Genomic DNA, 17,795 nt, shown 5'->3' on the forward strand with positions numbered 1-17,795 from the left:
TATGGCACAAAAATTAATTCAATTATACTATGATATCTTTTTTAATAGTTACACAAAATGAAAACTTTCGTTAATGACAAATGTATTTTGCGTTAATATAAAGAAGAAATAACAATATGATAGATCTGAACTGCGGAAAATTGGAAATACAATGTAATAGATTTATAATAACTATATTTATAATAACTATATTTAATATTTGTAAAAACAGTAGAGAAATATACAATCAATCTAGACTTCAACGCAAAGTAATAATGCAATGTCATATCAATAGAATGTTAATCCTCTCATATTTCTTTAATTTAAAGGAAACCTATAATTTTAGTTTTTGACGTAAATTTTTTTAGCAGAGCTTTACATAATAACGGATTCTTACTCTTATAACTTAGGCTACCTGTTCATAAGATCAATAAAATAAACAAACAAAAAAATATTTTACATTATTGTGTTTAAAGATGTTGGTTAATGCAATATAAATTTCGTATAAATTTTCATAGATTAGAATATACATTATTACAATTAATTTACAAAAACTAAAAAAAATACACATTACCTCAAATCCAATACTATCATTGTACAACATTTTAATACTTTTCTGAAAACTGTACTCGGTGATAGAACAACCTTTATATCGTCGGACTCTGATGTATAAAATCAGTTCTTCGATCCCGACTCGTGAGAGGATAGTTATGTTCGCGACAATTTTCAAAAGAATAAATGTTTTAAAAATTAGAAATAATATCCTATATATTTGATGGATGCCATTAAACCTGATTGTATATGTAAATTATTTCTACTACAAAATTTTACTTTTGAAAATTCTTTTATCCTTTCATAGCGTTTTCAGTCTGGTTAATTTTACTAAGTGTTTATGCTTACGTTCTTAAATGTTCGCCATTTACTTAACTGGTAATGGACTGTCTTCTAACAATGGAAACTTCCAATACTTGTTTTTAGTTTTTATTGTACCTTAGTAATCGCTGGTTTTCAACTAACACTTAAAATAAACCACAAAGTACATATAATAACTTCACTGTGTTCATTGCACTTAAATAACAAACTTAACTTTACAATTCTGGAAGAAATGTTCGTGCCTCGTGCCTTATGCACCTTCTCTCTTCAACACTTTCCATCTTGAATAACAAATGAAATCTAAATTTCGTAAAAACAGTGTTTCCAGTTCTTAAAAATATTACTACATAATATAAGACTTAACATGCCGCCCGCCAAAAAAGGGCTAGAGACCTTTTTTTTTAAAAAAAGAAAAGAAAACAAACTTTACATAACAACAAATAAAATAGACTAAAACAGGAAATAAATATACTTTAACATGAATGACATTACGATTCATCATTATTTGGTAAAACACAAAGTCCTCTAATTGAGCGTTTATATAAACCATTGGAAGTTCTAACAGTAGCCACTCGAACCAAACCGTCAGGTCCAGAATGCACTTCAGTGATGACTCCCAATTTCCACGATAGAGGAGGTAGCTTATCTTCTTTGAGAACCACCAATTGACCTGGCTGTATGTTTGCACAGCTTCTCTTCCACTTATTTCTTCCTTGTAGTTGTGACAAATATTCCATATACCATCTTCTCCAAAACTGTTGAAATTGTTGTTGGATCCTTTGCCATCTTTGAATTGAACTAATCTTCTCGTGATGTAAGTCTCGTTCTGGTAGCGCTGTCAATGGTTGACCAATAAGAAAATGACCAGGAGTTAATGCTACTGGATCATTAGGATCATTGGATAATGCTACAAGAGGTCTCGAATTTAAGCAAGCTTCTATTTGTGTGGTTAATGTTGTTAACTCTTCAAACGTGAGATATGACATTCCCATGACTCTTCTTAAGTGGTATTTAAAGGACTTAACTGCAGCCTCCCAAAGACCACCGAAGTTGGGCGAATATGGCGGAATAAAATGCCATTGGATTCCTTCAGTAGTTGCAAAATTCTTAATCCTTTCTTGATGGTCAGCTGTATGCAACAACTTTTCGACTTCTTGAAGTTCCTTGTTGGCACCAATGAACGTAGTTCCATTGTCGCTATAGATATGCTTGCATTTACCTCGACGAGATATGAATCTTCTCAAAGCAGCTAAAAATGCCTGACTAGTAAGATCACTCACAACTTCGAGATGGATAGCCTTTGTTGCTAAACACACAAACACTGCAATGTAGCACTTCACCTTTGTTTTTGACCTTCTGGTACCAGTTTTAATGTAAATAGGACCGGCAAAGTCAATTCCAGAATTTGTGAAAGGTCTTGTTAGTTCTACTCTATGTTTTGGTAGTTGTCCCATTAATTGTTCTGGTCCAGACGCCTTTAATCTTTGACATGTAATACACCTTCTAATAACTTTCTTGATGGCATTTTTACCATTAGGTATCCAATACCTTTGCCTTAGTGATGCTAGCATTAACTGACATCCAGAATGTAGCAATCGCCTATGTTCATGTTCCATAATTAGTCTTGTTAGGTGATGATCTGGTGGTAGAATAATTTGATGTTTAGCGTCAAATTCAAGTTCAGACATTTTTAATCTTCCACCAACTCTTAGTAATTGTTGATCACATATGAAAGGATTGAGAGACAAGAGTTTGCTCTTATTGCTAACTCTTCCACTTTCTTTAAGATCAGCCATTTCCTTAGCATAAACTGAACTTTGAACTTCTCGTATTAGTCTGATTAAAACTTCTTCAATTTCTTCCAAAGTAAGAGCGTCTACATTTCTTCTCGATGCTTCTACTTTAGCATTCTTGAAAAACCGCATGCAATAAGCCAAGACTCTCTGAAGTTTGTTCGAAGTAGAGAATCTTTCGATCATACTATTATCTTGAGTTGTCACTAAGTAACTTGATTTTAATTTCTTCTGTTCAGGAATCTCTCTGAGTGGGGCAGGCTCCGTCTTAGGCCAATCAAGTGAAGAACACTGTAACCACTGAGGACCGTTCCACCACAAATTATTATGTATTAACTTATCAGGACTTGTTCCCCTTGATATAATATCTGCAGGATTTTCACTTGAAGCGACGTGTCTCCATTCTCCTCCCACTTCTTGTACCTCAGCAACTCGATTGCCAACAAATGTTTTCCATCTATTTGGACTTGCTCTTAACCATGCTAAGACCACCATAGAATCTGTCCACATATACACCTGGGATATTCGTTGTTTTAATGCCTTAGTTACCTTTTTGACAAGTTTTGCTGATAACACTGCCGCACATAACTCTAAGCGAGGCAGGGAAATCTTCTTTATGGGCGCCACTTTGGACTTAGCACATAATAACTTCGAAGTAACTTGACCATCCTTGCTGACGGATCTTAAATACACACATGTCCCATAAGCCTTTTCTGAAGCGTCTGAGAAAGCGTGAACTTGAATGTCTATCAAGGTACCCAACTGAAGAACCATTCTGTCTACACTGATATCTGATAATGAAGGAATGAATTCAAGTACTGTCTTGCATCTTTGCTGTAGTTCTTTAGGAAGTGTTTCATCCCACTCCAATCCTGCTTGCCACAGATCTTGAAGAATTATCTTACATACGATTGTTATTGGACTAACAATTCCCAACGGATCAAAGATTGAAGCAATAATACCCAACATCTTGCGTTTTGTTAAATTATTATTCGACCTTTGATTTAGAGTGAATCCATTCATCACTTGAAGTTGATCAGTTGCTGGATGCCAAAGTAATCCTAATGTTTTGATTTGACCCTTATCGTCTAAGCGTAATGGAAGTTGTGTTTCTCTCAATTCTTCAGAGATGGATTCCAATAACTCAGTACTGTTGGAACACCACTTTCTTAGCAAAAAACCACCCTTTTGTAGCATTTGTATTAATTCGTTCTTTATCTTTAAAGCTTCCTCCAAACTTTCGACCCCTGAAATACAATCGTCAATATAGAAGTCATTCTTGAGAATTTGAGCTGCCTTCGGATGTTCACAAGCTTCTTTTGCACTTAATTGCTGGAGACAGCGAGTAGCAAGGAAAGGTGCTGAGGCTGTTCCGTATGTGACAGTCTTTAACTCATATACCTTAATGGGTTCTTCTTCTGATCTTCTCCACAAGATCTTCTGGAATTTACAGTCACGCTCATCAATCAAAATCTGTCGATACATCTTCTCTATATCTGCAGTAAAAGCTGTAGGGTAGGTGCGAAATCTTAATATAATTGACTGCAAATCGTCTTGCACAGTTGGACCAACTTTGAGAACATCGTTGAGTGAAATGCCACTAGTTGAGCATGCGGATGCATCAAATACTACTCTAGTCTTCGTAGTAGTACTAGCTTCCTTAATAAATGGATGATGAGGCAAGTAATATCCTTGAGTAATATTAGAGTTGCCTTCTACTTCCTTCATATGTTCCAAAGCTTCATACTCTTCAAGGAATGCCACATAATCTGTGCGTAACTTGGGGCATCTATTTAACCTTTTTTCTAGTTGTTGTAAACGCTGAACAGCTGTCTTATAAGAATCACCTAACTGGGTCACTTCTTGTTTGAATGGCAGTCTCACTATAAAGCGTCCTGTTGAATGTCTTCTGGTGTTTGCGATAAAATGTTCTTCGCACTCCCTTTCTTCTTTGGATAAAGGAGTTTCTTGAATATCTTCTATTTTCCAAAACTTCTGCAGCTGATGGCTTAAATCATCGTTGTTGTGCAAAAAGAATGTTCGATGTTCTGGCGTGAAGTTGTTGTGCTTTGGCGTCTGATATTGTCCTGAAACTATCCATCCTAACTCTGTATTTTGGAGAACTGGAAATGCTCCTGGACGCACCTGTTGTCCTGCTTTGAGTAGACTAAAGAAAATTCCAGCACCTAACAACAAATCAATCTTACCAGACTTGTTGAAATTAGGATCCGCTAACTGTAAATTCAGTGGAAAGTTCCATTCTTTAATGTCAATATCAGCATCAGGTAAATTTCCCGCTATTTTGGGCAATACAAAACACTCAACATCTACACTAAAATCACTTACAGCAGAGAATACTTGTAACTTACTTCCGTATTTAACGTTGCAACTTACATTATTAATACCTTGTACAGGAACATTGATAGGAAATTTCTTTAATTTTAACCTTTGAATGAGAGATTCTGTTGCAAAATGAGATTGGGAACAACTATCAAGCAAAGCCCTAACCATATGTAATTTACCATTGCAATCTTTAACTTGAACAACTGCAGTTGAAAGTAAAACACGCACATTACTTTTAGGCTTCACAGAGCAATAAGTACTAGTATTAATAACTTCCTGTCCTCGAGACATTGACTTTTCACCTACAGGTTCCGTAACAGAATCATTTTCAACACTTACAGCATGATTAGGCTTTGATTTCTTAAAATCACTATGCAATAACGTGTGATGCTTGAGATTACATATTTTGCATGCACTTAGCGAACAATCTTTCGCTACATGGTTGACAACTTTCAAACAATTAAAACAAAGCTTGTTCTGTTTCGCAAAACTTAATCTTTTGGATACACTTAATTTCTGAAACTCATTACACTTGTGCAACGCATGACTTTGTTGACAGAACGAACACAAAACATTAGTACTTACATAAGATTGTCTAGCATTTTTTACTTCCTTGACAACATTGGATTTACTGAAATGCGACTTTGATTGCGTAGATTTTACCAATTCTAAGGCCTGGCATTTATTTTCTAAAAATACATGAAGTTCTTCTAAACTAGCAAACTGTTCCCTATTTGTTTGATTTTCGAAGTCTTTACGTGTTTGTTCATCTAGCTTTTCCAAAACTAGGTGTGATAACAATATATCCTCCAAAGGAGTATCTAACTGTAACGCCTTAAGTGCATTTACGTTACTTGTAGTTTGATTTAATAATGTCCTTAAGTCCGCCACTGAATCTTTACTGACAGTCGGTAATGAAAACAATGCCTTTACATGAGCAGTTGCTATTAGCTTTGGATTATTATACCTTTTGCATATCATTTCCCAAGCAAGTTTGAAATTTTCACCTGTTACTGGTATATTCTCAACTAATTTGCTTGCTTCACCTGATAATGAGGACAACAAATAATGAAATCTTTGAATATCATCTAAACTCTGATTGTTTACAACCAAACTACTGAAAGTATCATGAAAATGTCTGAAATCTATAACTTGACCTTTAAATGTTGGTAGCTTTATGACTGGTAATTTTAGACACCCTGTATTCGCGGTTGAATCATCTGACGAACTTCTATTGCTACTACTAGCCTTCTCAGCTGTTTCAACAATTGACGTCATCTTTGCAAGAGTATCGTAGTAAGTAGCTTCAAACAGCTCTCTATCCTGTGTGTATTCATCGTTTTCGTCCTTTAATTCAAGCTGTTTTTGCACTTCATCATATTCTTTGAATATATTGGGTAAACGTGCACACCTAACTTTAATTTGCATTACATCACCGTCTGCTCCAAATTGTTCAACAAATGTTTTCATTCTTGTAAGGGACGCTTTAGCTAGGCCTCTTGCCTTTATAAGAGAATTAGTATTTGAATCCATTGCTTGTGATATATCTACCTGAAGTCCTTATAACAACAGACCTTTACACAAGTAAAAGAAACAAAAAAATATACTTAGCTACGTGACTGCTACATTGCGCCTTTGTTTTCTTCAGATTGCAATGCACAGCTGAATGCGTAGGCGCGTACGTGATAAGTCCACTAGGTCAATTTTGCTTCTGATTCTTAACACTCACTGTCTTTACACACACATAGTCAATATGAATGTTTGAATGATTCACTTATTATTTTTCTTGGCACAACACTTCCTCCATTCGGCACTGGAGGACCAAAAAAACTCTTTATGCTTACGTTCTTAAATGTTCGCCATTTACTTAACTGGTAATGGACTGTCTTCTAACAATGGAAACTTCCAATACTTGTTTTTAGTTTTTATTGTACCTTAGTAATCGCTGGTTTTCAACTAACACTTAAAATAAACCACAAAGTACATATAATAACTTCACTGTGTTCATTGCACTTAAATAACAAACTTAACTTTACAATTCTGGAAGAAATGTTCGTGCCTCGTGCCTTATGCACCTTCTCTCTTCAACACTTTCCATCTTGAATAACAAATGAAATCTAAATTTCGTAAAAACAGTGTTTCCAGTTCTTAAAAATATTACTACATAATATAAGACTTAACACTAAGACATATATAAAAGACAGAATAGAAATGCACATTAACTACAAATTAAAATAAAAAGTACTTATCATGATGAAACATAAGGAAATGTTATACAAATAACATAATAACAATATATATTACGCATATTTAATGCGTAACACTAGAAAACTAAGAAAATGTTATACTGTACAAACAACGTTTTAAATACGAAATATTATGAAACTTAAGAAATATATTAATTGAAATATTATATTCAAATAATGTATTAACATTATGAAATCTAAGAAAATGTTATTTGAATAATATACAGATACATCTATGCAGTGATAATGACTAATGCAGTGATAACTATACACTTCTCAATAGCTTAAATTTACCGTACCTTTGAAAATAAGAAAAAATAGATACAGAGACCGACAGAAGTATTGTAATAATATAATTAATACTTTGTTTACATTGTATGTATTATAAACAACATACATCATATTTACTTAGTAGTGTTGAATTTGTAAACATATAAACGTTACCATTGTGTGTCTTCGAAACTATATTTTAAAATATCATAATGCATGTATTTAACACGCGGTCTCACTTATAGGACGACATAACGTCTCCAAACTAGTAGACACATGACTGGATGCATGTTTTATACCCCCATCACACAATCGTTGCATTCATACTCGCAACAGCAGCTCGCAATTGTGGTGTAGAGTTAAACATTTACAAGTGACGTGGAGTGTAAAGGTAAGGAGACAACAGTCAAAGAGAGAAATGTTGTAATTAATCTTACAAACAACACAAACCCCTCTCCGAAATTGATAGTACAGTCAACAGAAGCAACATCACGGTGTTCTCCATCATGCAGCGCTTCAAACAGACTAATAGTGTTGTGAATAAGCTGAGATATGCCGCTCCTTCTAAACTTACTACTAGAGACAGGAGCCAAACAAGCAGAATCCGGCATCTGAGATTAGAGGAAGCCTTGAACAAAATTCTGGCACTGTGATGCACACAAGAACAGTTGAACGGGTTTTACATAGTGCCGGTTACAATGCCAGTGTTCCTAGGAGGAAACCATATGTCAATTGTTTGAATCAGAAAAAGGGTCTAAAATGTATTAACCTGTATAGGGGAAGCCAACAGAATTCTGAGATCACGTTCTCTGGTCGGATAAAAACAAATTCTACTTATACAAGGATGATGGACGTGTTACAGTGTGGAGGCTACCAAATACAGCTAAGAACATGGTAGCTACAGTGAAACATGGAGGCAACAGTGTGATGGTATGCTGCTTTATGGCTTCATGGCGTTGGGGAACTGGTGCTCATAGATGGAATCATGGACAAGTTTGAATACAAGAGGATTCTTGAAAACAATCTTAAGAGGGGTGCACAGAAGCTAGAATTGGGAAATGGTTATTACTTCCATCAGGACAATGATCCAAAGTATACTGCGGAAATTATGAGGCTTTGGATGATGTATAACACTCCTCACACTTTAAAGATACCGACCCAATCACCAGATTTAAATCCTATAGAGAACGTCTGGAACGAGCTCGAAGATCGTGTTAGGAAACATCACATTAGAAGTAAGGACCATCTGAAAGAACTTCTTCAGAGTGGAGAAATATGAACTCTTCAGTCACCACAAAAAAATACAGTCATGTTCAAAAAAAATTATCGTAGTAATCCATAGAAAGGGGAACATAACTAATTACTAGCTGTTCTCTGTTGAATGCTGATATCCAGATGTAAACAAACTATTTTCATCCTTTCTGGTAGTGGAAATAAGTATCCGATGCTTTTCATGAGTTTATATATTTAGTAGAAGACTCAACTTTATTTTGTAGCAGTTGTAGTTTTGTCTACTTTCTTTGCACATCTATAGAAATGATAAACTTAGTAAACATGTTTATGTTAGAATAATTATGTTGGACTCTGTACTTCGTGTTGATTTATGAATCCCCTGTTGTACTAAGCCAGAGATGTGAAACAATGAGAAAATTTAGCTTATATTCAATAGTATTTTAAAATGTTTTTGGAACAATAGCTTTGTTCATGGACAAAACTATTAACTGTCCAGCATGCTCAGCGGTAAGATTATTTGTGTACACAAATATTTTCTCCCTAATTTTGTTAATCTTGAAAGATGGTGGGAATGATTATTCCACCAAAGTAGTGGCTCTTCCTCCAAATCTGCACCCCTAAGGCTTAGTTACAGGTTCAATTATTCTATTTGACTGCCTTCTTTATCCTGTCACCAAATTTCCTTCGTTTTAGGCAACTGCCTAATCTTTTAGTACCAATATTCCTTCGATTATATTTTTAGGAGTTCCTGCTGGAATAAGTCTCAACTTATACAGTACTCTACCTTTTGTTATCTCAATATTTGTACCAAAATTATCTTCTTTAAACCTGAGATCTAAGAAAGCACAAATTTTCAACATAATTCTGGTTCCTTCATCCTTCTCGAATTTCAGAGGAGATAAAATTTCCATTCTCATGCTTCTTTCATCTTTGAGTGCTGCTTCTAAGATCTGTTCACTACCTCTCTCTTCAGTCAAAGAGCCATACAGTGAAAAATGTGTTTCCTGCGTACTTGCTTTATCTTGTTCTGATATATCGTCCATCTGTTGAGATTCTTCGACTTGAAAATCTTTTGAAATTTGTTCATATGACGACCATATGTCCGACGCTGTAACAGATGTTTCTGCTGACATACTGTCACAAAGCATTTGTAAGGACGATAATAGAGACATAATCATAGTTAATAATTCTGTTTCTTCGTTCTGAAGGATAAGATTTTTATGTATTATTTGAGACAGAACTTTTGCTATTTCTTCTTGGTGTGTTAAAACTACCAGCATCAAAGGGAGAGTAAACAATCATCTTGTTGGCGCGCATGACGGAAGTATTTTACGCAGGAGGCCTAATGCATCTTACTCTTCTTGCAGAGCATGTCTCATTTTCCTGCTTTGACTCATAATTTGTCTGTTTCCGAAGGTCCCTGTAGCTCAAGGGCTGCAGGGTCCCTGTAGTTTGTTTACTCTAATATTCAAAGTATGGCCGAAACAGCTCAAATGTTGGAAATCGCTCAAGTCAACAATGGCATTTACAATATTAGCACTACTGTTGTTACACAACGAACATTTTCAGTTGGTATTTCCCACATATCTATACTAACATTTAAAGCCTCTAATAGATTTGATTTCGGAAAATCGGAATTCCGGAACTTCATCGCAAATTTCGGAAGTTCGGAATCCCGAAATCTTGGAACACGATCCGAAATTTCGGAAGATCAGAATCTCGAAACAAGATCTGAAACTTCGAAAGATCGGAATTCCGGAATCTCAAAACTCCATCGGAAATTTCGGTAGATCGGAATTCCGGAATTTTCGGAATCTCGGAATTCCAGGATCTAGGAATTTCGAAATTCCGGAATTCCGAGATTCCGAAAATTCCAAAATTCCGAGATTCTGAAAAACGGAATTCCAAAAAATTTCGGAATTATCGACATTCCGAATTCCGGAATTAAAATCTCAATTCCGAACACCCCTAGCGTTGAGTCATAATTTAATCGAGAAGACTTCTTGAAACTTGAGAAAACTTATGAGATAATGAGAAAGTCATAAAGCGTCTGCTCTCTTTAATATTTTCTAAACTTTCTGCACCAAGTCTTCAGTGATGACAGAAGGCCACCCATTTCATTTCTCATCATTAACATCTGTGCGGTTTAAGAGATCTAACTCATTTCCGTACTAATCTATCGCTCACAATGTTTTCTCCATACACTTCACTAATCTGTGAATAAATTTCAGCTGTTTTCATGTCTTTAGTACTAGGAAAAGGAATCACAGCGCATACTTCACAGTCACTGGAATTCTCAACCGGTAAAGACATTTCAACTACTACTACTACTACTAAAAAAAAAAACACCGTCTAATGTTTCCGTAGTGGCGCCTGTGGCTCGTCAGCAGGTGTAGGTACACAGCGTGCATGCTTGCAATGCTGACCGCAGCGCTGCAATAGACGAATTTCAAAACGGTACTTACTTAAATAGCACCCCTCTTAGAAGGTAACTCCAAGAATGGATTCGTTAGCAATGTAAACCGCTCTTTTTCTTTAAGTTCTTTGAAATATGAATTCTTGAAAGATCCATCAATATTGTTTTGTAATGAAGTGCAATGTTTGAATTTTACTCAAACACTACTCTAAGACTACAAAAATTTTGTTTGAGGCTAAATAACTATATTTTTTCCTAAAAATTTTAACCAATTTTTCACACGTAACCTTCTGTTCAGAAAATTACAAACAACAAAGACAGTATAATGTACTATGAAGTGTTCTGCAACTTTGCAGTACAACCGTAGGCAGTTATGCAACCATCACCACTTTAGAGAACTTATGGTTGCCTATAAACATGATACTTTGCCGTAATTAACCGAGCATCTGTTAAGGTGTTTCATAGTCTAGTTCCAAAGATTACCTCCATCAAATTCTAAAGAAATTTATATAAGATCCCTAGGTTTCTTCCTTAAAAACATCAAAATCCACACACGTACTGAAGTTAAGCTTGAAATACCAGAAACATACAGTATACTATATAAACGGGCTGAATTGAGAATCTTTTCTTTCATTCATTCTTTCTTTACTTTTATTTATTTATTTATTTATTTAATTATTTTTCGAAGTCGGTTAAAAACAGGCCATTGCATAGCCGTACAACCTAAGAGAACAGTACTAATAACATCATCGTTTTTTGGTTAAAATATCTGTTAAATCTCACTCGTCACTATTTTTCACAGACTGTGCTTAATGGTGGTTGTCACAGCAAAATTAAAGATTATGAGAAGCCACATTGAAGTACTAAGTGCATGAGAAGCATTTTCAGACTTTTAAAAAATTGTTACATACATTTCAAAAAGACTAAGATGATCTGATAAAATGTATACTAGCGTATATGTAATTTACTGCTTCACTTTAGTGGCTTTGCAGATATAGACAAGGAAATGTCCACTTCATTATAAATTCTAAGGAATTATCTACCTGAACAAAGAATCGAACGACGAAGTAATGGATTAATAAGTGAGTAACAAAAATCAATCTTATCATTTATCTTGAGTGAGAGCAATAGAAGTTTCATTGAACTCTTTTCACATAGTCACTTCGAACTTCCATACAAAAATAATTGGTCACAATTGTATTGAAATATCAATCATGTCCAATCGGTTTCTCAATACAGTACGTTGAAGAGGTGTCTTCTTGTTTGGCCTATACCTCTTTTGTCTAAAGCTCTGTCACCAATTTATTTCAGTATAGTAGATGTTAGCGAACAGGAATTCCTGTTTGCCCTATTCCAAATCCGCCTAATACTCTCGGAATGGGATATTCAATGTTCTAGCAATTCTTCTTTTGAATTTTCCCCTTGTTCTACACAGTGAAACAATGATGATGTTAATAGACTCAATTTTAACACATGTCAGTGGTTTCAGCATGATTACTTCTTTAGCATGTTATGCCAACTCCAAAGGACCAGAGAGTTCCCTCGTGGCCATATGGCTAGTGTACGCGAATTCGGCGGATTCTATTCCCAATGGGAGTTCATGTGGTTCGTATCCATGTCTCGTATAGCTTCAATGCTGAAAGAGACGCTACATCGCAAATCAAGCATGCTAGGGTCCGATGTTACGGTTAACACAGGCCTGTAGTTACCAGTTTGATTCAGCGGAGTTAAATAAGAAAGTGTTAATCATATAGTTTTCAAATAATACTCCGGTGTTGTTAGAAAAGCTAGTTAAATGAACGAAGGAACGTGTAAATAGGAACAGCGCCACGACGTTCTTTAATACATATCCTGCAATGTATCACCCTAGTGAAACAACATAGTAAATAAAAACCATTGAGGTACTAATAAGTATAATTTTATTTATTTGTCACTGAGTGACCAATCCTTTTATTTGTTAAGAAGAAGTACTTAGAAAAAGAATCACAGCAGCTCTAAAATCATGATTTATTGTCTTGCAAGAATATCGTAAATATCTAAATAGCTGATATTGATAATTTGTATTAGTTTCTATTTTTAAACATTCAAATGTTATCATACGGTTTGTTTGATGTTCTTACCAAGTAAGGAACGACGTATTACTTTCCTATAATTTTACAGAAAATTTGTGAACGGTGCAATTTATGGACGATATCAAAACAGAAAAATCGTATGTGAAGAGGTTATCTGAAGATCGTGGGGCATGGGAGGTCCTAAGTTGCGGCAAATGACCGCAATAATGGCAAAATACCTATTATTATTATTATTATTATTATTATTATTATTATTATTATTATTATTATTATTATTATTATTATTATTATTATTATTATTATTATGTTTTGCATTCTTGTTACAGGAAAATGTATCAAATTTTTGTGTATTCATAATGAATCGAATGAAATCAAATTGAACCTAATAGTTGTAATGGCTGCAAATAACTCATCTGTTTCAAGTTTTTTTTTTTCCAGATACATGGCCGCATCTAATGCTCTTGAAAAGGAATTTTGTCCATGGCCGCAAGTGACACTACATTTTCCTCACTATACGTAGTATATATAAAGAAAGGTTTAGGCATGAGAACCTTCTGTATTTTGTCATGAAGATCGGAAAGTTAAAAAAAAATGGGTTCGTCGCGCTTTAAATGTTAAAGACATATTTTTACCTATTTAAGAAATATAAATAACTTTATCACAAGCGCCGAACAAGGATGATCGAAGCTGTATAAGATTTAGACCTACAGTTTAAGGTAGAATCTGAACTACCGTAATGGGTTCCAAATTTTACTGCTCTCCTCTTCCACAGGAAATGAAAACCCGGGACCACGCGCCCGCGCTAGCCACTAGACCGGTGGGAGAGTGGTTCGAAATTTGGGAGAACAATACAGATGCTATGTTCAATCTAAGTACTACTTAATTCGACCTATACATATGCGTATTTATTTTTAAAATATAATTGAACTTTCCATGTTTATAAATAACTCACAAGGGACCATTCCAATTTAGTTAATTCAATAGCTGAAAGTGATTGCTAGCACTGGATTCAACTCCAAAAGAAACAGGAAAAAAGAAGGTGTTTAGTGGCAGACCGTATACAGGGTGGGAGATAAATGAGACCAAAGTGGGAAGATAGAACGTGGAAAATGTATAGAAATGCCACGTTAATTTTGAAACGAGTAGAGGGATTGAGATCAAATGTTGGATATGAGAAATGGATATAGTGCTCCACTGAATACGCGTAATGTGAACCATGGGGGACATCTGAAAAGTCGCCATGTTGAACTTAGCTCAAGAAAAATATATGGGAAAGATGTCATGTGACATAGGGCTCTTGACGCACACCGTCTATTGAAATCAATAGTGGTCAATACAATTTGAGACCAAGGACAACCTGAAAGAGTTCATGATTGGCGTTTCCTGGAATTCTATAGATCAGACAAAACTGCTGCTCCTCGTTGATTCATGGAGAACCAATAAAGATGAAGAGTTGGTACAGAAAGAGACCAATGTTGAACTTAACCGACTCCTTATCCCTGATGGTTGTCGTCACTCAACCACTGGATGTACTTTTCTGTCCGGATAATATTTTCGAAAAATATATAACAGACACCGTTCTTCCGTCATCTGACTTCATATATGGCAACGAGACAAGTTTATTAACTTGCAATCATTCACCCACTTCCAGTTTACAGCACCAAGGTTTCAAGCTATGGTTAGATATGCTATTTTCAAACAGCATCTGGCGCATTTACAATACCTGTCTACTACCGATTCAATTTCAATACCGGCGATAACTGTGACAAGCCCGATTGTCCATCTTTATCATTTTTCAAATGTGCCCACTGTTGTTTCCACTTTTGTATCAACCACATAATCATTCTGAAGATCCATAACAGTTGTATACAGAGGTCTCAAATTGTATTGCCACTATTGTTTTCAATAGATGGAGTGTCACAAAAGCCATGTCACATGACCCCTTTCCCGTATGTTCTTTTTGTGCTAATTCCAATATGGCTGCTTTACAGATGCTCCTCATGATTCACATTACGCCTCTTCAGTGGAGCACTGTATGCCTTTCTCATATTCAACAATTGGTCTCAATCCCTCTACTAGTTTTAAAATAAACATGGCACATCTAGACATTTTCTACGTTCTATCTTCGCACTTTGTCCTCATTTATCTCCCACCCTGTATACGTCTTCCACTAAACACCCCCTTTTCTCTGTTTCTTTTGGTGCTGAGTCCAGTGCTAGCAATCATTTTCAGCAATTGAATTAACTAAATCGGAATAGTCTCGTGTAAGTAAAGTGCTTGTTCTTCGGTTTATGGAAATTTTTGAATCCCTATCTCCGTTAGGATGTGCATTTCAATGAAATATCATGATACAAATCCTTAACATACTCTAATTTTGTTATAAATTTTGGAACACTCTGGCACCTTTTCCCTATAAACATATACGACGGTCATGCTATATATTTTGAGATATAAGAAAACTACAAGGCGTGTGAAGCAAATAGGTTTATTTATGTTCAATGTAATCCCCACCGATATCAATGCACTTTTGTAACCGAAGCTTCCACAACTGAAAGACGAAGCAGTCACCTTTGGGAATGCTCTCAAAAAGTAATGAATTGCCTCATCGATCTCTTTTTCCGTCGTGAAATGTCGACCACGTACAATTTTTTTAAAGATTAAAGAACAACCAGAAATCACATATGGCCAAATCCGGCGAGTAGGGCGGATATAGAATGACTTTCACTTTATTTTGACGTAAAAAGTCAACTGTTTGCTATTCCGTGTGCGACGATGCAATGTCGTGATGCAACATTAATCGACGAATCCTGACTGACTCAAGCACTGCAGGTAAACAGTTTGTGGTGTACTAGGTGGCTGTAACTGTACGTTGCTCTTCAAGCTTAACTGCTTTCACTAAGTCTGTATTACGAAGGAAAACTGCATTCATAACTTTCTTCGCCATTGTTGGAGTTGGGTCATCTTCGAGAACCCACACACGGATCTCCTGGCGGGTAGGAACATTGAAATATGGAATATATGTTTCATCACCTGTCACAAATTTAGACAGAATACGATGACCACCATTATTTAACATTTCTAATGTTTCCCGCGCAATTCTTACTCGCTCTGCCTTTTGGAAATTGTTCAGTGTATGGGATATCAAACGACTAACATTTTTTTTTTCATATGGAGATGATCATGTAAAACTGAATATTGACTGTTGCAAGTTCAACACCAACGGTTGCCTCAATCACTTGATAGGTGCACCTTGGATCTTTTTTGATCATATGTCGCACTCGCTCAATATTGTCAACAGTCATTGACGAACAGGACCTACCAGCACGTACCTCATCACCAAGCGATATCCATCCTCTTTTAAATTCACTATACCACTGAAATACAGTTGCCCGTGCACCGAAATATAGTTGCCCGTGATAAACTTTCATCTCCAAATGCGCGTTGCAACCGTTCAAGACTTTTTGTTCATTTAAACCGATTTTGAAATCGTAGTAGATCATCGCGCTCACATGTTCTCTGGACAACTCCATGTTTCGCTAAGAACTCGTCTGTACCATGTGTACTCTGTGACAGCAACGACTCAACTGATGTAATTCCTTTACTCCTGAAGGACGGTAGTTTTTAAAAATGCAGTGTTGCCTGCTCTCACTCCTCTAGTTTCGTGACATCTCAAAATATATAGAGTGTCCCACGCAGAAACACACACATACATCCATTCTTTCATAGGGGCTAGCAGAAGTGTGTGATCTCGCACGGGACGGACAATGTTTATGCACAATATTTCAAAATAAAGAGCTGAGTGGAATAAATAACTCGGCCCAGGTGACATGTACGTTCTTCACTAAACTTAGGCTTAACCCTAGACAGTGTGTATGGGATCTTATCCTAGCAAAGATTTACCTAGACTGCGCATGGGCTCCCGTGGAGGCAAGATGTTATGCACTCGTGACTTTTCATCTCTGTAAAGTAATTGACATTCAGAAACTATTGGAAATCATAGAAATAAGTAGGGGTCTTCCAGACACACCCGTACTGTATAGAGTTAAATGTCATAAGGACTGTTGTCAATCGGATTAGCAACTACGAAAAATATGGATTCGATACTAATTTCGGTTATTTTGAACATTTTATTTTTCACCCTTTCTGCTTTCCATGTCGATGTGAGCTGAACTTGGATTCAAATGGTATCGAGTGTCAACTCATCTCAGCGACCCCGAAAACTATGAATTCTACTCTAACATCTCTCCCTTACGATTACTTTTACATGTTACTCCCTCCCACCTCATACGGGTGCTAGGGTGTCGTTCGATTCGCTTATATTTTGTTGTAAACTTAGGAGTCTCCGAAGTCCAACATACATAGAAACATAGGAAAAAATGACGTAATAGCTTGAAAACAATTTAAATGATCAAAATGAAAGTTAACCAACTTAATACCCACTAAAGGCATTATCGAAAACCGCAACCAGGATTTCCATCTATCAATCAATGTTGCCAACTAAGCATATAAGCACTATAGTGACTTTCATTTGTATATATGGATAGATAGATACATAGATAGATATAGATAT

The 17,795-nt window shown here is 35.7% G+C and overlaps 1 protein-coding gene across 1 annotated transcript in view; it reads right to left on the reverse strand.

Moving 5' to 3' along the window:
• Positions 1 to 1,340: 1,340 nt before the first annotated feature.
• LOC145685239 (uncharacterized) overlaps positions 1,341 to 17,795 on the reverse strand; it is a 91,508-nt gene continuing 75,053 nt past the window's right edge. The window contains exons 3-5 of the mRNA XM_081757600.1: positions 9,750 to 9,939; positions 6,218 to 6,547; positions 1,341 to 6,034 (exon numbers count right to left, since the gene is read on the reverse strand). Coding sequence (XP_081613726.1) covers positions 1,341 to 6,034; positions 6,218 to 6,547; positions 9,750 to 9,939 — 5,214 coding nt within the window. The remainder of the gene's footprint in view (positions 6,035 to 6,217; positions 6,548 to 9,749; positions 9,940 to 17,795) is intronic.

Source organism: Thermobia domestica, chromosome 5 (assembly GCF_964235325.1).
Source record: "Thermobia domestica chromosome 5, izTheDome1.hap1.1, whole genome shotgun sequence".
In the NCBI taxonomy this organism is placed as follows: Eukaryota; Metazoa; Arthropoda; class Insecta; order Zygentoma; family Lepismatidae; genus Thermobia; species Thermobia domestica.